This window comes from Rana temporaria, chromosome 1, assembly GCF_905171775.1.
Source record: "Rana temporaria chromosome 1, aRanTem1.1, whole genome shotgun sequence".
NCBI lineage: Eukaryota > Metazoa > Chordata > Amphibia > Anura > Ranidae > Rana > Rana temporaria.
In genome coordinates, this window is record NC_053489.1 from 499,021,888 (window position 1) to 499,043,759 (window position 21,872).

Consider the following 21,872-nt stretch of genomic DNA (forward strand, 5'->3'; position numbering starts at 1 on the left):
GAGTTTTTTTCCTGTGCATTTTGCATTTTTTTACACACGTTTTGCGTTTTTCAATGTTTTTTGGGATGTCTGTCATGTGAGAAAAACCAGGGGAAATGCATTTAAAAATGCAAGCACTGCATTTTTTTATGTGTTTGTGCTGCGTTATTACGGTAGTCTATGGAACCAAAAACACACTGTGCTGCATGTAACAAAGTCCCTGCGCCTTTACAAAAAACACACTGGTGGACGCTGCATAGATGTGAACGTGACCCATAGGAACTAATGTTAAATGGACTGTGCGTTTCTGCAAATCTGCAAATGTATAGAAAAATGCATGGGTTTGAACCTAGCCTTAAAAACAGAAACATGTAGGACTATGCTACAAAGTTCGTTAAAATACCTGCAATATACATTGATAACCCAGAGGGGTTGCTTCTTGTTTGTTTTTCGGCAAAAGTGGAGTTACGCTTTAAGATGATAGCTGCCCAACTGTCACGCTGACCTTTCAGTACTGATGTGGAACAAGTATGCAGATAAGAAATTCAGTAATAGCAGCCTCTGCATTTGTGTCTTGAAAGGTTTACTTTAAAGATCCATTCACAGTATACAATGCATTGAGGCAGCGGCAGCCCATTCGTTTTAAATGGGCTGGCAGTGCAACTTAATGCCTAAAAAATCAGATATGCATTATATTTTTAATGCATTTCCAGACACCCCACAATGCACATCTATTGCCTATTGACTACTGTTGTACAGTGCATTGGGGTGTTAATGGGATCATGATGCACATCTTGTCACATATTGCAGTAACGTGATAAAATCTGCAATTTACCCCAAATTACTGGAATGTAAAGATCTAAATAGGCCCTAGGATTAATATTTCCAAATTGGCAACATTTATTTTTCTGTTAAATACTTTACTCTTTGGTAAGTGTTTTAATAACATATGTTCTGTTTCATTATTTATATTTACTTCACAGGGTGTTTTTTGTCGGGTTCTTGTTGAATATGTGCATCAGCTGCCTTATTGGAGTCTATCTGTGTTGGGACTGGTTATATATTGAAGGTCACAGCCTGTTAATTGAAATGGGCTTTGTATTCCTCGCCGTGATTGGATTTATTTCTGCTATGATGACTGGAACGTGTGTAAGTAATTATGGTTAGTTTTACAAGCCTAAAATGAAACTTTGGACTCACAACTTCTACTGTATATCAAACATTCCCATAATAATGTACAAAAACTTTCCTCTAATAACTAGGGGTGCAACAGATCAAAAAACTCACGGTTCGGATCGTTCCTCGGATCAGAGTCACGGATCGGATCATTTTTCGGATCAGCAAAAAAAAATTGCAGCCTGACTGTGCCCCCAATTGCCGCCTGACTGTGCCCCCAATTGCCACCTGACTGTGCCCCCAATTGCCGCCTGACTGTGCCCCCAATTGCCGCCTGACTTTTCCCCAAATTGCCGCCTGACTTTTCCCCAAATTGCAGCCTCACTTTGCCCCAAATTGCAGCCTCACTTTGCCCCAAATTGCAGCCTCGCCAGGGCGGAGGAAGTGAGAGGGCAGCCAGCAGGGCTGGATTTCCTTTCCCTGCCCCAAGGCCAGGTTCTGCAATGCACCCCCTCCCCACCAACCGAACCACCCCCCGGGAGAATAGCAATTGGATGGCAGGGGCGGCACGGTTAGTTCAAATATTATTTGTATCTTTTTTTTTTTTTTTATTACATTATCACTTTTTTTGCTTGTCGTTTTACTTTTTTTTATTTTTGTATAATTTTCTTATTTTTAATATTATGTTTCTTCTTCTTTACTTAATTACTTATTTTATTAATTGAATATTTTTTTTATATTTTTTTTACATTTAACTTTATTGCTATCACACAAGAGAAAACAATTCCTTGTGTCATAGCAATTGGAGGCGACAGGTTCTCTTTGTTGACCCTGTCACCTCCAAAAACAGTCCTCACAGTTGAGATGGGAAGAGCACAGCTCACCCCTCTCACTGTGTGCTATTTGCGGCAGGGACGGAGACTCGGCAGCTGGGGGGAGGAGGGGGGGACAGAACCAGCCGGGAGAAGTATGTGGGGGGGGGGTGTGGGGGGAACGGACGGACGGCAGCACATTCTCTGCTAGAAACCAACTCACTGCCGTATGTTAAAACGTCTTCACGCTGCTCGCACACAGCCCCACCTCCTCCTAACCCCACGCTGTGATAGACAGAACACATCAGCGCATTGGACACGCATTCTGTCTATCACAGCGTGGTTAGAAGCAGGCGGGGCTGTGTGCGAACAGAGCGGAGACAATTTCAATGTGTTTTTTACCGCTTTGCTCTGCTCTGCAGTCCCGCGGCATGCCGCGATCACGTGTGTGCCGATCCAAAAGGCATTGATCCGTGCGGATCACAGATCAATGACGATCCGTTGCACCCCTACAAATAACTAATTGTTGCAGCATGCAAACCTTAAATATTTGTTGGAGTGTATTGCGACCAACACAAAAACAGACTTAAAGGGGTTGTAAAGGTACAATTTTTTTTTCATAAATAGCTTACTTTACCTTAGTGCAGTCCTCCTTCACTTACCTCTTCCTTCGATTTTGCTTTTAAATGTCCTTATTTCTTCTGAGAAATCCTCACTTCCTGTTCTTCTGTCTGTAATTCCACACAGTAATGCAATACTTTCTCCCTGGTGTGGAGTGTCGTGCTCGCCCCCTCCCTTGGACTACTGGAGAGTCAGGACGCCCACTAACACACAGCTCCTTTCTCTATCTGCAACGTAGTGAGCGTCCTGACTCTCCTGTAGTCCAAGGGAGGGGGCGAGCACGACACTCCACACCAGGGAGAAAGCCTCACATTACTGTGTGGAGTTACAGACAGAAGAACAGGAAGTGAGGATTAAAATGAATAATGAATTGAAAATTCATATAAAAATATATGATAAATATAAATTCAGGTTAAGTGAAACCATAAACATAAATATGCAAATGGTTCACATATCATAATAAATAGAAAATAGAAAATTCATGCACAGAATTGAGAACAGTCCCACACTGAATATTATCATTCAAGATTGATTCCAGGATAAAGCAGCACAAGAAATCATCCATGGATCCCAAATCAGATGTCCAAGCAGAGGAAAAACACCACAGGGCAGATCCACAAAAGGATTACGCCGGCGTATCTACTGATACGCCGGCGTAGTTTTAAATTTCCTGCGTCGTATATTTGTTTTGAATCCTCAAAACAAGATACGACGGCATCTGGGATCGATCACCGTCGTACACCGTCGGATCTAAGATGCCATTTTTCCGCGGCCGCTATGTGGCGTTCCCGTTGAAATCCGCGTCGAGTATGCAAATGAGCTATTTACGGCGATCCACAAACGTACGCCGGCCCGTCGCTTTTTTTTTCGTCGTTTGCATTCGGCTTTTTCCGGCGTATAGTTAAAGCTGTTATACTGAGGCATACTCAATGTTAAGTATGGCCGTCCTTCCTGCGTACAATTTTGAATTTTTTTACGTTGTTTGCATAAGTCGTTCGCGAATAGGAATTTGCGTAGAATGACGTCACCGTCGTAAGCATTGTTCTGGTTTAATGTCGAGCATGCGCACTGGGATACCCCAGGGACGGCGCATGTGCAGTTAAAAAAAAACGCTGTTTACGTCGGGTCACGACGTATTAACATAAAACACGCCCCCATCACTCCTATTTGAATTCCGCGCCCTTACGCCGCAACAGATACACTACGCCACCGTAACTTACGGCGCAAATTCGTTGAGGATTCGAAACAAAGCCAAATAAGTTACAGCGACGTAGTGTATCTTAGATACGCTACGCCCGGCGCAATAATGCGCCATTGTACGAGGATCAACCCCCACGTGTCCTTTCAGCCCACATGCCTATAAGCTAGTGTGACTCTCTGTGCAGTAAAACCTCACTGTGTCATCCAGAATCCTCCAGCAGGCCTCCATGGACAGATGCTCCTCCTTTAGGGTCCCCAAAAAGAAAGAGAAATAGATCACCAGGCTCGCATAGTGTAAAATCGCAGGTGGTACTTTAGTAAAAAACACACACTACAAGTTTACACGCAATCAAAGGAGCTGCGGATCTCACAATGCAATGCCGATCTGAGCATGACGTCATGACTTCTGGTTCCGCCATGTGTACGTTTCTCCAGTACACATGGCGGAGCACTGATTTCCAGCTTCCAATGGCATCAGCCAGGTATGATATATATATATATATATGTATATATGTATATATATATATATGTTGGTCCAAGCTGAACCAAAGTAACTACTGTATATACTCGAGTATAAGCCGACCCGAATATAAGCCAAGGCACCTAATTTTACCAAAAAATACTGGGAAAACGTATTGACTCGAGTATGAGGCCCCATACACACCATAGAATCTATCCGCAGATAAATCCCATCAAATGGGTTTCTGCGGATAGATTCTATGGTGTGTACACTCCGTCGGATATTTTTCCGCGGATACATCTCCCCTGGGATGGATTTCCAGCAGATGGATATTCGCTGACATGCTCAACAAATCCATCTGCTGGAATCCATTCCAACGGATGGATCCGCTCGTCTGTACAGACTTACCGGATCCATCCGTCCAAAGGGATTCCCCGCACGCGTCGTAATGATTTGACGCATGCGTGGAATTCCTTATATGACAGCGTCGCGCCCGTCGCCGCGTCATAATAGCGGCGACGGCGCGACACGTCATCGGCAGAGGATTTCAGCGCGGATTTCAATGCGATGGTGTGTACACGCCATCGCATAGAAATCTTCTGAAATCCTCGAGAGGATTTATCCGCGGATACGGTCCGCTGGACCGTATCTGCGGATAAATCCTCTCGTGTGTATGGGGCCTGAGCCTAGGGTGTCCATCTGCATGCCTCACTGTGCCTCAATTTGCCTCACTGTGTCCATGTGCATGCCTCACTGTGCCCATGCCTCACTGTCCATGACTAGACTGACGTTTAACATGGGAGTCTATGGAAGGGGTGCCCAGCTTTGAAAAATCGGTGCTCCCCAGCCATAGGTCCCCCAGACAACAAACTTTGCACACTTATAGAGGAGAGATGGGGCTACATGTGTGCCAAGTTTCGGGTCCAGAGGACCTACAACCGTCCGGTACCGGGTCCCCAAATTTACCGGAGAAATTACCGTTTAACATGGGAGTCTATGGAAGGGGTGCCCGGCTTTGAAAAATCAGTGCTCCCCGGCCCTAGGTCCCCCGGACAACACCGGGCCGGTACCGGGTCCCCAAGGTCCGGTAGATCAGGCGCAAAAAGGTGACTCGAGTATAGGCCGAGGGGGGCATTTTCAGCACAAAAAAAATTGCTGAAAAACTCGGCTTATACTCGAGTATAAAATTTCCATACCTGGAATTCATTTTTAACTCTATTGACTTTACTACTTTAATATGATTTGCCTGTTAGTTTCTTGCATATATACTCACCCCTATAGTCCTCTGTAATGGCAATATTTTCTTTATCTTTACACATTGAAACAAAATGGCTATGTCTCTCTACACCATACGTGTATATTTTCTCCTTACCTGGTTTAGTCATACCACAGTACCTGAGCGAATCTCATAATTAAAGCATAAGAACTAGCATGTTACTAGCATTAAGCCTGCTAGGTTCTTATAAATTAAAGTAAAACTAAACCCTTGAGAAAAAAACTTTGGATTTTGCCATCTTAAATAAAGTATGATACATTGCTGTGTGTACAGCTTAAAACATATTTTTTGTTATTTCTATTTGCGAGGCATGCACATGTTGGCAGCTATGGAACACAGCCTCCTTCATAGAAGTGCACACCATAGCTGCAAGTGCATGGCCAAGGTGACCATGCCCTATTGTAGGGAAATGTTACATTGGGAGGAAACGGCACTCTCTACCAAGATAGAGGCTGAATATGCAGACACACTGTTAGCCTTTAGCCATTGGGAGCGCACAGCAGAGGGTGACAGCACTTCACTGATAAACCAGCTGAAGTTTGGGCCTTCGGTGGCCCTGTCCATAGATTGAAATATTGAAGGTACCAGACAGTAAATTTTAATCCAAACAGCAATACCATTCAATCAAATGCTGTCACTTGTCAGGTATTTAGACAATTGGTGGGGCTGGCTGTCAAATTACAATAAGTACAGCAGCAAAATAATCTACCCACACTGTATAGAATGAATGGAGGCACCTGTTAGATTTTATTTATAATTTTTTTTAAATATATAGGTGTATGGCCAACTTTAGAGAATAATGGCTCAGAGCATGTACTGTATTTATTGGCGTATAACACTCACTTTTTTTTCCCAGAAAATAGAGGGTAAACTGTGCCTGCGTGTTATACGCAAGGGGCTGTGGAAAGTTTTTTTCCTGAAACTTACCTTAGGGTGCGTGTTATACGCCTGTGCGTGTTATACGCCGATAAATACGGTACCTGGGATGGACACTTATCTCTATAACTGCACTGCATAGTGCCTAGGGTGGCCCAGACATTAATTCCTATGACCAGGTCTTGTGACGGGGGTGACCATTATTCTTTATTCACAAGCCTGATGGGGATGGCAAATTGGATGATGTAAACACTGCCAGCAATAACTTCGATTACTCTGGATCTAATGTCCATATTACTTAATAAATGATCAAAGGAGCCAGACTATGGAATTTCTATGTGCTAGACCAGGGGTCTCCAAACGTTCTAAACAAAAGTCCTTCAGACTTTAAGGGGAGGGGTCAGTGGGACTCCCCAGCGTCAGTGGGAGTAAAAAATAATTTGCATAGTGCCTTCGGACAGTAGGAGGAAGAATAGTACCCCATCATTGGTGTCAGTGAAAGGAATGGTGCCCCATCATTGGTGTCAGTGAAAAAAGTTATGCCCTTCTGTCAGTGTCACTGGAAAGAATGGTGCCTCAGCGTTGGTGTCAGTAGAAGGAATAGTGCCTCACATCAGTGAAAGGAAATTACCCCAAGGGCCAGTTAAATGCAAGCAAGGGCCAAATCTGGCCCACGGCCCACTGTTTGGAGACCACTGTACTAGACCATGATTTAGCATCTTTCTGCAATCTGGGTAGCAATTCAAGAGTTTTAGTCTCACTTCCTGTCCTGATGATAATGGCTTACCAGGTAACAAGTGAGGGGAAATCTGCAACAATGACACAAACAGAAATAAAAATGTGAAATTAGTTTTAGCACTCTCCCTTCTACCAATTTACTAAGGAAAAGCATTTTTTTTTCTGTCTGTGTTGTCATTGTAGAGTCTTCTCCCCACTTATTGTAAAATTCTATCAGAAGTTCTAACCCTTCTGTGCTCTTAAACTAGTGTAAGGGGTTAGCTCGGTAGCAGGGTGTGTGACCCCTTGGATGGGTTCACTACACACTGAATTTATACAGACAGGCAGTCGAAGACGGTTGAAAACAAAGATTTTGTTTTTTTTCTTCCATCTTCCTGGAAACAAGTGCAAGCATCCAAACAGCATAAACAAAATCAAACATAAAATAAACCCTGGCCACTTGGGGCGTCTACCTTCCACACAGGGACCTATCTATGGGGTCTGGCACAGCCTAGTGCTGGGCAGACACTGCTGGTCATACAGCAGGAAAACAATAGTCTTTTGATTTTTATCACACAGAAAAATCAATCCTCTCCTCACCTCCTCAGAAGACTTTCAGTACACTGCTCTCCTTTCTCACAAAGCCTCAGGATGCAGCAATTCAGTGGTAATCTTCTGGATTACTTATAGAGGCCTTAATTGCCTCATTCTGAACAGCTGAAGTTCTCCAACGCCCTTAGACCTCTTCTGGCCACTTTTGCAGCCGACGCCTAATAACAATTGGTGTATTGTCTAAACAAGGCAGAAATGTATGTTCCGTCTGTGACAACACCCACAGATTTACCTGACTTCCTGTCACACTAGGTATACACTAGCAGATTTTTGTACAAAATTATTTGTTTTACAAACGTTCATTCAGTTTTTTGTTTGTAAGTGGGGTCAATTTGATGTTCATTTTTGACAAGAAAATTCAAAGGAGCAGGATGGAAAATGTTCCTTTAATAAACTGATTTCTAACAGTATATGTGATTTCCGTTCAAAGTCCATTAATTCCAAAATTGAATGTTAAAAGCAAACAAAAGTTTGAACTACTTTCGAATGCCTTTCATAAAGCTGTTGAATGTACTGAGAATTGTCGTACAAATGTTTGTAAGAATATTTGCACGGAGGTTCTTTCATATTTCTACTATTGTATACCTAACTTTAGACAATTTTGCCAGACATACACTTTAGAGGTAACTTTGACCGTTAGAATTCTGAGATTATTGTGATTACTGTATAAAAGCCTCCTGCATCTGAACACAAAGAATAATCTGCCCTAATCATTTCACTGTATATTAACAGCTATATATGGCTGCTGTGAACATCACAACAAATGAAAGAATGAATTCAAAGAAGTACTCGTACCTCATGGACGAAAGTGGAAAGTTCTATAATCCATTTGACAGAGGACTGTTCCTGAACCTCCTGGAATTCTGCCATTTCATTCCACAGCTTCCAGAGGAGAAGATTAAGAAAAGGAAAGTGAATGAAATCTGAACATGTTAACAAAGAACATCTACATTTTAGAATTTTATTTATATGCTTATTTATAAAGATATATTTTTATTGCGTTTTTTCAAATAAATAATTTTATTATGACATTAACCAAGCATTTGTGAGATTTCATTTTAGGTAACTTGACAGAAGCTTCATTCATTCTGTTCTTACACGTTTCTAAAATCTGACAACTTGCTGATACAGGTCTATTGTACCTTATAGTAAATCCAGCCATGGTGAGCATTTTAACCTCCCTGGCGGTATGATTCTTTCAGAAAAATGGTGCTGAAAGCGGTACCATTATTTGCAAGGAAATTTGGCATTTTATACTGTAGGTCTGTAATTTTTAGAAATAACTCACTTAAATCTGACCAAACAAGATTCTAATAGGCATCCCGGGTATGAAATTTTTTTAAAAACAAAATTATAAATTATATATCATACAGGAGGCTCATATCTTATGCATTATCTTTCTTTAATAATGCCCATAGCAGAAATACAACTTTTTCAGTGATTTCAAGTACAAAAAATGTTTTAACTGAAGAAAAAGAAAAACTACAATACCCAGCAGCCCTCAGGCTGGGTCTGCCAATCATGATGCAGGACAGCCGGTATATAAGGGGCTGCCCCCTTAGAACCTTCCTCTTTCTTTCTGCTCATGGCAGAGATAAGTATTTCTATGTGTTATTGTTTGTTCTTTCATGCTGGTAATGTCTTACTTTATAAGATCGACATTTGTGGCATCGTGGATAGTATTTCACTATCTGCGGTGCGCCTTATTTATTTTATTTTAATATTAATTTTATGTTGATTTATTTTAATTGTTGTTTTAAATTTATTTACTGATATATATATATCGTTTATTGTCTATCCTTTGGGGGGGACGCGGTCCCCCCCACTAATGTGTACATTTTCGTACAGTTATTGTGCTTATTTATGCGCTTGTTTAGGCTGCTAAAACAGAAACTAAAACGCTGCTTCGTTGCATTCGTTTGCCCCCTGTGCCTGGGGCACTCTATTCACGGCCTCCCGGGCGGGCTCCGGCCGTTGCACACCCCATCCGGTGCGCTCTGACACTTTCTACCCAGTTTCTGACTGAAGGTAGGACGGCGCCATCTTACCTTCTTGGCGCCTTTTCCTACCTTCCTTCTTGTTCTCCGGACGCCGCGCGCCCTCTCCTCAGAGCGTCTCGTCTCTGAGGGGGGCGTGGCAGTGCGGGCCTGTCTCCACCAATCGCGCTATTGCCGCGCGATTCGGCGGCGCGATTGGTGCGGGCGTGTCCTGAAGGCCCCGCGTCATCCTATCCCAGCTCGGGAGACGTAATCTCGCGAGATTACGCTCCCATGAGCTAGGATGTCGCTCCCCATCGCCGCTACGCCAGTGCGAGCGTGCGGCTGTATGGGTCGGAGCGCTCTGTGTAGATCCAGGTGATCTACTCAAATCACGCTGAGGCCGTAGTCTCGCGAGACTACGTCCTCTTCACTTGTGATAGGCTATCTCCCCTCACCTACTCCTCCTAAACATCGGTTCTTGTTTCTGGGAATTTATTCCCCCCTGGAATCTAGCTTCAAATAAATAATATATAAATAATAAATTAAATATATATATATAAATACATTACAATTATATAAATAAATTATTAGAACATATACATACAATAATATACAAATAAATATATAAATTATACATAATATATAAATATATATATAAATAAATTATTCGAATATATAAATAAATTAATGTATAAATAAATTATACAAATAATTAAATAGAGTATACAAATAAATTTATAAAGTATACATAATATATAAATATATATAAATAAATTATTCGAATATATAAATAAATTAATGTATAAATAAATTATACAAATAATTAAATAGATTATACAAATAAATATATAAATTATACAAAATATATATAAATATATATTATACATATACGTAAATAAATCACAGCATTGTTCCTGTACTATGCTGTGTTACTGTGCTGTTCGCAGACCCTCTCCTATAACTGACGACAGGACCTTATCCTGCTTGTGTCCCTGAAGTGGTGGACACAATCCTAGTAGACCCAGTCTCGACAAGGCTGCAGGGGTTCAAAATTGTTCGGTAGATCCGTCCAGCGGCCATGGCGTCGGTTATACCAACCCGCCTGCAACCCCTATGTCCGGACCAGCCGACAACGGTCTACCGCCCCTAAGAAGGGCGAGGTGCCCCAAAACACCGCCACGTTCTGTGGCCCCGACTCCCCGGCAGGGGAAGTAAATAACATGCTCCAGGCAGTACCCTCCCAGGACTGCCGACCCACTGCCCTCCCAGACTCCAATCGACCCCCGAGCCTCGGGGAGATGCGCATACAGAGGCAGCGATCCGTTAGACGGACTAAGCCAGACCCATTCGTGGACTCTTCCAGAGTCACCCGCGAAGTCCGAGGCGGCTAACACCTTTGAGTCTGAGGATGATGATAATTGTTAGGGCAGTGGGCACATGGCGCTTCATGACGACGCCAACCCTGTATACCAGGCTGACACATTATTGGACTCTCGTGGAGAGCCATGGTCGATCCGGGGGCGATTTGCCATCCACACTCCGGTGACTGGGCACCTCTACCCGAGGTGGCCCAACATATATCTATACCGGATCCAGAAACCGGTCAGTAAAGCCCACCGCAACAAATTGAGGGCGCAATACCCCCTTCCATTGCCATATGAGATTGTACACACTCCCGGGGTGGTCCTCATACTCTGGAGGTATCTCACCAAACACGGGAAGTATCCCAAGAAGGGAATAGAGAGGTCCTTCGGACCATACAGGCCAGGGTCTTAGGTCTTTTGGACCTAGCACCAACATCCTACGCCTTAGTGAGCAGGCTACCACCGCTGAACAACCGATTGATCTATCCCAACTTAGGGGCTGGGCCCAACGGGCAGTTGCCTCCTGGGATGCGCGAACACTACGTGCCCGACAGGACACCGCCAATCAATCTTAAAGAGACTTGATCAACAGCTGCCCCACCTAACCGAATCAGACCCCGGACCGACCACCGAGGGCATGTTACTCGGGTTCACGCTGATTACACGTATTTCTAGATGGTAGGGCTCTATTCCAGCCAGGATAAAGCCCAAACATCAAGTCTTACACAGTACAGTAACTGTCTATCAGAGTTATAGTGCCAGACACGGACCTGGCCCCTCTTCCCCTCGGTTTTCAAACCTGAACACCGCCCTAATAAACAGCGAATTGCAGGACCTTTGGATCAAGCAAGCGATAGTAGAGGCGGACCCGCTCCCTTCGGGATTCCTCAGCAACATCTTCCTGGTCAGGAAAGGGTGGCGGTTATCGCCCAGAGGTAACTTGGGAAACCTCACCAAATTCTTGAACCCGGTGGCGGTACTCTGCGGAACAGAGGGGCAAGGTTGATTATCCATTCGAACGACCTACTATTAATGGCTCGTCCCCCCCTCGCCCGGCGAGCGAACACGCCTCCCAGACAACGCCCCATAGATCACGGGGAATCTATCCTCTCCCCATCTCAGGTGATGGAGTTTTGGGATTCTTGGTGGTCACCAACCGAGCGATCCTTCGGCAACCTATGACCATTTGGCCACCATCTGCAAGAGATCAGTATCGTGCCGGGCAAACGACGGGAATCCTTATGCGGACTGGCTCGCCTGGTCGGCTCATTATCGGCGTTAATCCAGGCCATTTTTTTCCAGTTCCCCTTTTCGCTATAGAACCCTTCAGAGACTCAGAACCCTGCGTTTTCGCTAGGGGCTTCGCTGGGCAGTCTAAACCGCTTGGACGCAGAAACCATGCTGGAACTACGGTGGTGGTTACGTTAGGCCGGCGAACGGAACGGCAAGACCACTTTCAACTCCACAACGGATTTCGTCATAGAGTTGGATGCCAACCGCCTCGGCCGGGGTGCTCGGTGCGGTCCCTCGTCCACAGGAGGGACGTGGTCCGCGGTGGAGTCCCTGCTGCAGGTCTACACGTGGAACTCCTGGCGACCTTCTCGCCATCAGGAGTCTACTGCCACACACGTCCTACCACGGTGTGTTCTTGCGTATGGGCAACGTTATCACGGTCCAGTACGTCCGTCGCTTGGGGGGTCCCAGATCCAAATCCTAGCGGATCTGGCAAAGACTTCTGGCACTTCTGCCTGGGACATAACATCGTTCCGCTTGCGGAATGCACCCCTGGCATTCCCACTATGGTGGCAAATTGGAATTCTCGTTACCCGACCGATTCCAGCGATTGCCGACTGCGCCGGTCAGCATTCTTGGCCCCGCTCACTTATAGGATCCTTTCTCTCGTCTTAACCGTCAACTCCCACGCTTTTACGGCCAACGGCCGGATCCGGAGGGACACGCTTTAGACGCCCTCCGCCAACCTGGGCACAGGGGACACATTACGCATTTACCCCGTTCTCATTGATCCTCAGGGTCCTCCTTTACATTACGAACCTGAGAGCATCAGTTGTGTGGTTCACTCCGCGGTGGCCGACACAACCATGGTTCCGGATTACTGTGGATCTCCCCAGGTTGCTTCCTCACTCCCCTCATCTCCTCACCAGTCCGAACGGGGATCTGCACCCTCTACTCACGACACACATCCTTCCTCTCCTCGCATGGCGGGTTTTCGGGGTGCCGGTCGCGGACAGCGACCTTTCATGTACGGCTGGGGATCTCCTTGCCTTGGCCTGGACCCCGGGACCAGATCGACATCTCGATCAGCCTGGGGATTCTAGGTTAGGTGGTATGATCAACGACGGGTTGATCCCATACAGGCGTCTACCGGTAGTGACCACCTATCTGGCGGATTCTTTTGTAGCCAGGAGGTCCTATAGCTCCCCTAACGTCTATCGCTCTGCGATTTTAGCCTACCGCTCCCTTGTAGACTTGCTACCGGTGGGTAAACATCCATTGGTGTAACAACTGGGAAAGGCGTTTAAGTTTCCACGCCCACCACACCCAAGGTTTCAGCACTCTTGGGAGGTGACCGAGGTCCTGACCACGCGCTCGGACTGGGGGGACAATCTCCCTCTGTCTTGAGGTTATTGTCCTTTAAGCTTCCTGTCCTCTCGTGTCTGATTCCGTCAAACGTGTGTCAGGCGTCTCGGCGTTGGACATATCCAGGCATCGGATCTCGCCTCGGAGAGTCAGGCTTTTCCGTCGTGCGGGGGACAGCGACGGGACTCAATCGGTTTCTACCCGTTCTTCTCCGCGCATCCACAACTGTGCATGCTCCACTGTATACAGGCTTCTGAGTCCTTGACGGCCCCGCTGCGATCTTCGCATTCTCCCAACTCCTCATTTCCTACGTTAAACCTCAGCTTCCGGATTCCTCGGCTACGTTAGCCAGAGGGCTACGGTCGGTCATGAAAATGGCAGGGTTTGACATAACCCCGTTGGTTGCCCTCTCCTTCAGTGGAGCGGTGGCTACTACGGTCGTCACCTCGGCCGGCTCCCTCTAGGACCTACGGCTAGCGGCGGACTGGTCGTCCCGACCATCTTCCGCCAATTCTGCTTCAGACCGGAGGAACACATATCTATGTCAGTTTTGTAGTTGTTTCATTCGTTATCATTTATATATATATATACATGGTTATAGCTTTGAACTTGCATAAGATATGAGCCTCCTGTCTGATATATAATTCGAGATTTTCCTAGCTTGTGACGGAAAATATTAATTATATGAAGACAGGAGGCGAGTATCTTCCCTCCCGACCCAACCCTATCACGATGTTGTTTCTCTCTTGTTCTAGGCTGTTGAACCACACACCCCACAAGTCGGAGGCTGTTATGTCCCGGAAGTTCGTTTTTTCGCTATCCCCATTGGGATTGATGTTCCCGTTTCGATCCACGGGTTTTAGTTCACCGCAGACCAAATATGGAGGCTCCTACTGCGTTCCAGATCCGGAGTCGAGATTCCGTCGGCTGAATCCTGTACCGAAGTTCCAATTTGTCAGGCCCCGGTGTTTCGAACTGTTTGCTGTTCCAGGTTCCCTGCCGATTCGCCTCAAGAAAGAGGAAGGTTCTAAGGGGGCAGCCCCTTATATACCGGCTGTCCTGCATCATGATTGGCAGACCCAGCCTGAGGGCTGCTGGGTATTGTAGTTTTTCTTTTTCTTCAGTTAAAACGTTTTTTGTACTTGAAATCACTGAAAAAGTTGTATTTCTGCTATGGGCATTATTAAAGAAAGATAATGCATAAGATACTCGCCTCCTGTCTTCATATAATTAATATTTTCCGTCACAAGCTAGGAAAATCTCGAATTATAATATAATAAATAATTATAAATAATTATAACAAATAATAATATAATTATAATAAAAATTATTCAATAATGTAATCAAATCAAAATCACTGAAATTTGCTCAGTTGCAGAATTGTCGCTGTCATTATTTTTTTTTTTGTTATGACGAATTTCCCCACAAATCGCTATCGCAGAATTATGCAAGTTATTATAATTTATTATCGCTGTTTTTTAGCTGATCTAAAACTATTTTTGACATAAAGGGACACTTTTGGTTGCTATGGACAATCTACAGTTTGCAGGGAGAAAGAAACGTTTTTATTTTATAAAAGTACATGCAGGGCACAGGGCAGACCACTAGGGACAAGGGGGGTGTGGTTTTTTTACATACAGTACTGTAATCTATAAGATTACAGTATACTGTATGTAATGTGTTTGTTTACTTTTTTGAATTTGGCGCCGTTCTCCGTCCCCGTGCGTCGTAACGTCACAGGGAACGGAGATCGGCGGCACAGGAGGAAGCTGAGTGAATCGAGCGAGGTCCCGCTCGCTCACACAGCGCGGTGGCATCGCTGGATCCAGGGACAAGGTAAGTAAACCATGCCTGTGGATCTAGAGAGGCAAGCCGGAGTCTGACTCGGGGTTACCGCTCGCAGCAGGAAAATCTAACCCCGAGTCAGACTCGGGAATACCGCCAGGCAGGTTAATAGCGCTCTCACTGTGGTTGTGTCTACTATTCGTTTTAAACTAGTATGTGGCTTGGGATAAAATGTATTCAGTTTTTTTGGGGCTGTCCAGCACTGATCCTAAATGTTTATTGGATGAATTTACTATATATATATATATATATATATATATATATATATATATATATATATATATATATACTGCAATTAAAATAAGTATTGAATACATCACCATTTTTCTAGGTACATATATTTCTAGAAGGTGCTTTGACATTAAATTTTCACCACGTCGGTACCAGCCCATGCAATCCATACATACAAAGAAACCAAAACAAATAAGTTCAGAAATGTAGTTATGTGTAATTAAAGGGAATGACACAGGGAAAACGTAGTGAACACGTGAAGAAAGGGAGGTGCACCGGCTTAAATCTATTAGTAGTAAGAAAGCAATACTGCCCCCCGTCAGTGCAAATTAAACATATAAACATACCCAGGTGGATGCAGCATCAGACGTATGCTGCAGCTGTCCCCTGGCGTCTCTGCACTGAGAACCGAGTCACCAAACATGGCCGATGTCTTGGTTCTCACTCTTCCCCAAGAGGAGAGCTGCTGACTGTCAGCATCTCTCCTCTCTGCTCCTCCACTCTCATTGGAGCGCTGAGCTGTGGAGGGGTGGGGAGCGGCCATCTCAACATCTCAGGGGCTCGCTGGGACGCTGAGACAGTCAAGGCAGCTGGGGGATCCAGACTTCTTAAGTCAGGAAGACGCGCTGCCTCGACTGATTGCAGTGACGTCAACGGAGAGAGACCACTCTGAAAACGGGTCACAGGAGTGCAAAACGAATTGCACTCCTGTGACCCATAGGAGAAGTCCAGCCTAAAAAGCTGAGGCTGGACTTTTGCTTTAATATCAACTGGTTCAGTCTCAACTGATGGCCTATAAAAAGATGTCTCTATACCAAGGTGTCACAAGAAACATCTCATGATGTGTAAAAGCAAAGAGCTCTCTCAAGATCTTTGCAACCTTATTGTTGCAAAATATGCTGATGGCATTAGTTACAGAAGGATTTCTAAACTTCTAAATGTTCCAGTGGGCACTGTTGGGGCCATAAATCGGAAGTGGAAAGAACATGAACAAGAATATTGCTCCTCGCAATATTTCCAACAGAGGAGTGAAAAGAATTATCATAAGAGTTGTCCAGGAGCCAAGGCCTACTTGTGGGGAGCTTTAGAAAGACCTGGAATTAGCAGGTACAATTGTTTCAAAGAAAACTATAAGTACTGCCCTCAACCACCATGGCCTTTATGCACACTTACAACACAAGACTCAATTGCTGAAGAAAACGCATATTGAAGCTCATTTAAAGTTTGCTGCACATTTAGACAAGCCTGTGAAATAGTGGGAGAATATTGTTTCTAATGTATGTTTATTGTATGTTAATTATAGATACTATTGCAAGACTTTTTTTGATATTTCAGAAAGGAATCTAATCATCCATGAGGAAGAGATATATAGATACTATTGCAAGTCTTTTTTTTGAGGGGGGGGGGGATACTTCAGAAAGGCATCTAATCATCCCTGAGGAAGAGCTGGATGTATGATGCCCAAGCAAACTATCTGCTGACCATCAAATCCTCCAAAGAGATATAGTATGTAACATTGTCAAAGCATCAACTGCACATTAATGTGTACAATGGTTCTTGGCCTTAATATGGCCACGTGTGTTTTTAACAAGGCTATGTCTTTTTAGCGTTCCCCATAATCCCATAAGAGGGTCTTTTTCCCATTTCAAATACTGGGAGAATATAGTCTGGTCAGATAAGACCAAAATGTACCTCTTTGGATGCCATAATACACACCATGTTTGGAGGTCAAATGGCACTGCACATCACCCCAAAGACACCCCCATACCAACAGTGAAGTTTGGAGGTGGGAGCATCATACAGTACTGGCAAACTTCATATCATTGAAGGAAGGATGAATGAAAAAAATGCACCAAGGCATTCTTGATCAAAATCTTCTGCCATCTACCAGGATGATGAAGATGAAACAAGGGTGGACATTTCAGCAAGACAATGGGCTAGATTCAGCAAAGATTTACGCCAGCGTATCCATAGATACGCCGCGTAAATTCAAGGCTGCACGGCGTATCTTCTTTCTGTATTCAGAAAGCAAGATACGCCGACATTAGCCTAAGATACGACTGGCATAAGTCTCTTACGTCGTCGTATCTTAGGGTGCATATTAACGCTGGCCGCTAGGTGGCCCTTCCGTCGTTTTCGGCGTGGAGTATGCAAATTAACTAGATCCGCCGATTCACAAGCGTACGTGCGCCCGTCGGTAGTTTTTTACGTCGTTTGCGTAAGGCTTTTTCGGCGTAACGTTGCTCCTGCACGCAATGTTAAGTATGGACGTCGTTCCCGCTTCGATTTTTTTATTTTTTACGTCGTTTGCGTAAGTCGTTCGCGAATAGGGCTGGACGTAATTTACGTTCATGTCGAAACCAATACGTCGTTGCGGCGTACTTGGGAGCAATGCACACTGGGATATGTACACGGACGGCGCATGCGCCATTCGTAAAAAAAACGTCAATCACGTCAGGTCATCATACATTAACATAAAACACGCCCCCCCCCCTTCCACATTTGAATTAGACGGGCTTACGCCGGCCCATTTACGCTACGCCGTCGCAACTTACGGAGCTTTGTGAATAATGCACTTGCCCGTCTAAGTTGCGCAGGCATAGCGTAAATAACATACGCTACGCCCGCACTAAATTACGATTCCTTACCTGAATCTAGCCCAGAGATCCCAAACACAAAGCCAAGGAAACTCTCAATCAAACAGTTTGATGTGCTGAAACCTGCATCACACTGCCCCCTGCTGGCCCTCACACTGACTGCTACCTACACAGTAAAACACTGCGTTTGCCATGGGGGCTAAGGTGAACAAACCCTTAGATTAGGGGTCTCCAAACTTTCTAAGCAAAGAGCCAGTTTATTGTCTCCTAGACTTTATGGGAATTAGACTGTGACCAGTGGAAATAGAAAATGCCTCAGCATCAGTGGGCAAAAACAATTCCTCAGGCTTGGTGGTCAGTAGAAGTAAAAGATTTACAAGGCGCATGTGGTTATTAGGAAAAGGTATAACACCCCATCATTAGTATTGGTGGGAAGAATAGTGCCCCAATCATTGGTGTCAGTTGTAGAAGTAGTCGCCTCTCGTTGGTGTCAGTGGCAGAAGTAGTGTCCACTTGTTGGTGTCAGTTGTAGTACTGCCCCCTCATTGGCAGTGGTAGAAGTAGTGCCTCCTCATTGGTGTCAGTGGCAGGAATAGTGCCTTGTTGGTTTTAGTGGAAGCAGCAGTGCCCCGTCGATGGTGTCACTGTGAGAAATTATGCCCCACTACTGGTGTCAGTGGAAGGAATAGTGTCTCAACCTTGTTGACAGTGGAAGTAGTGGTGACCCAAGGGCCAGATAAAGGCAAGCAAAGTGCCACATCAGACCCACGGGACGCAGTTTGGAGACCACTGCCTTAGACAGTTGTCACAGGAACATGTGTCCCTATTTGAAAATGTCCCTTCTATTCCTTTTCTGGTGGTAGCACAACATTTTGCATTTACACTCACTTTTATTCCTGGTGACAACTCTTAAAAAAATGTAAAGATTTTAGGCTGAAGTACGGACATTTTTTTTTTACAAGATAACTGAAGTTTAATGTAAAATTAGCTGTATTACCAGCCAAATTGCTCCTGCAGAGTTAAAGTGGTTGTATACCCCACTTTTTTACTTTTACCTACAGGTAAGCCTATAATAAGGCTTACCTGTAGGTATAAAGAATATCTCCTAAACCTGTACGGTTTAGGAGATATTCCCCCCGCAATGCGCCGCTGATTGCAGCGCCGCATGCGCAGCAGGGATCCTCGGCTAAAGGACCGGCAGCCGCCGGACCTTGCCGAATTGAAGTCTCCCGCGCGCATGCCATCGCCGCTCCAGCCAATCACAGCGCTGGAGCGGCAATACCCGGAAGACACGCCGGAGCAAGATGACATCTCGCTCGGCGTGCACCAGGTAAGTTCTCTTCACCTCGTTTTAAGGTAAGTATTTCATAATGAGCTAGTATGCGGTGCATACTAGCTCATTATGGCTTTTCCTTTACAGGTGTAAAAAAAACAAAAAAAAACAGGGTATACAACCGCTTTAAGAAAAGTCCTTTTCCTACCACTATCAGCACAACACTATGATGTATAGCACTGCTGGCCATCCAAATGCTTTGCTTACTATGTGGCTCAGCAGTATATTCCTATCTCTATACTGGAAGAAGATGTGCTATCCAGTGGCTATGTTACCTCATAGGAGACTTTTTTTTAACAGAATATTAAAATACTTTGAGTGAATTTTTTACATTGTGAATTCGTGTTAGCCGGAGTTGAAGTTTCTTAAAATGCCCTTGGATTCCAGTTTTCAGGTTTAATTACAGATTATAGTGGGGTGAGCCAAACAAATAATGATATATATAGATTATATATATATATATAAAGCCCTTTACTTTATTCTGTTCTGCATAGAATATTCTGTGTTTTAAGCATTAGGGAACAGGAAAATGTTATACAAATTCACCAATAGGTGGCGTCCTCTTATTGAAAATGAATGCTATTCCTAGTCCTGAAAATAAATATTTCTGCGTGCAAGTACTTTACGTTTTATTGCACCCACATTTATATTATTAATGTATAAATTCTTGTAACTAAATCCTGCTGTAGTGCATATTTACCAGTGTATAGGATATTTTGCAGAGACAAAATATGTTTGATTTCCTTAAAAAGGAGTTGTACATTTCTGCCATGTATACATCTTTTGCATGCCATAAATGTAGATCACTTATGCTTTTTCCCACTAGCAGTTAAGTGATATGCTCTTTAGATTAATGTTTTTTTTCACTCTTATTGTATTTTCATGCATATAAGATACTGATACAAGAATCAAATATTAACTGGGAGTTAAAGCGGAAATTCACCTAAAAAGGAAGTTCAGCTTTTACACCTCCTCCACCCCAACTCTACCACTATCGGAGTTTTATTTCTCCTTGGAGCGGTTACCTATTTCCACGCTAAAAATAAAAATGAATTTTTTATTCACTTCTATCTGACTGTTACTAGGCAGATTTTGTAATCCATCTAGTTCCTGGTCCTAGGTGGTTCAACTTCCTGTCCTAAGACCCCATTGCCTCTGGGCATTACTGTGCCTAAAAAAATCACACAGCATGCACCTCTCCCTGAAAACCAGGAAGAAAAAGGAACTGGGCTTCACATGCTCACACATATGATGGATACGACCACAACATGAGCCGGAGGATATAAGGCAAGTGTTTGCAATGATTTCTGGAACGATTGGGGAGCTATTAATATGTTTTAGGGGCTATTTAATGTGATTCATTTTAGCTTGCAAAAATAAAAACATTGGGCCAGATTCACAAAAGAGATACGACGGCGTATCTCCTGATACGCCGTCGTATCTCTGAGAAACGATTGTCGTATCAATGCGCCTGATTCATAGAATCAGTTACGCATAGATAGCCCTAAGATCCGACAGGTGTGACTGTGTTACACCGTCGGATCTTAGGCTGCAATTCCAGGCCGGCCGCTAGGTGGCGATTCCATTGCGGTCAGCGTAGAATATGCAAATGACTAGTTACGCCGATTCACGAACGTCCGCTTTGCCCGTCTATCTAAATTTACGTTGTTTCCGTAGAGATGTGTCGTGTAAAACTAAGCATGCCCTCTAGGTGGTCTAACCAATGTTAAGTATGGCCGTCGTTGCCGCGTCGAATTTTTAAATTTCACGTCGTTTGCGTAAGTCGTCCGTGAATGGCGCTGGACGCCATTTGTGTTAACGTTGAAACCAATGACATCCTTGCGACGTCATTTAGCGCAATGCACGTCGGGAAATTTTAGGGACAGAGCATGCGCAGTATGTTCGGCGCGGCAACGCGCCTAATTTAAATGGTCCCTGCCCCATTTGAATTAGGCGGGCTTGCGCCGGGCGGATTTAGCTACGCCGCCGCAAGTTTACAGGTAAGTGCTTTGTGAATTAAGCACTTACGCTGTAAACTTGCGGCGGTGTAACGTAAATGGGATACGTTACGCCGCCGCAGTGTAACGCATTTCTATGTGAATCTGGCCCACTATGCCTGGAACCCCACTTTAAGATAAGGTGACTTCAGCAAGTTGGCTATTAATCGTAGTAGTATTATACTGCGATTATTGTTATTCTTGTGAATGGTGTCTTGGGTAAATATATATTTATATATTTCACAACACACAGCCCAGA

General features: G+C 44.4%; 1 protein-coding gene across 1 annotated transcript in view; it reads left to right on the forward strand.

Moving 5' to 3' along the window:
• LOC120918825 (probable protein S-acyltransferase 23) overlaps positions 1-8,693 on the forward strand; it is a 91,666-nt gene extending 82,973 nt beyond the window's left edge. Inside the window, exons 9-10 of the mRNA XM_040330660.1 lie at positions 963-1,128; positions 8,402-8,693. Coding sequence (XP_040186594.1) covers positions 963-1,128; positions 8,402-8,596 — 361 coding nt within the window. The 3' untranslated portion in view covers positions 8,597-8,693. The remainder of the gene's footprint in view (positions 1-962; positions 1,129-8,401) is intronic.
• Positions 8,694-21,872: the final 13,179 nt, after the last annotated feature.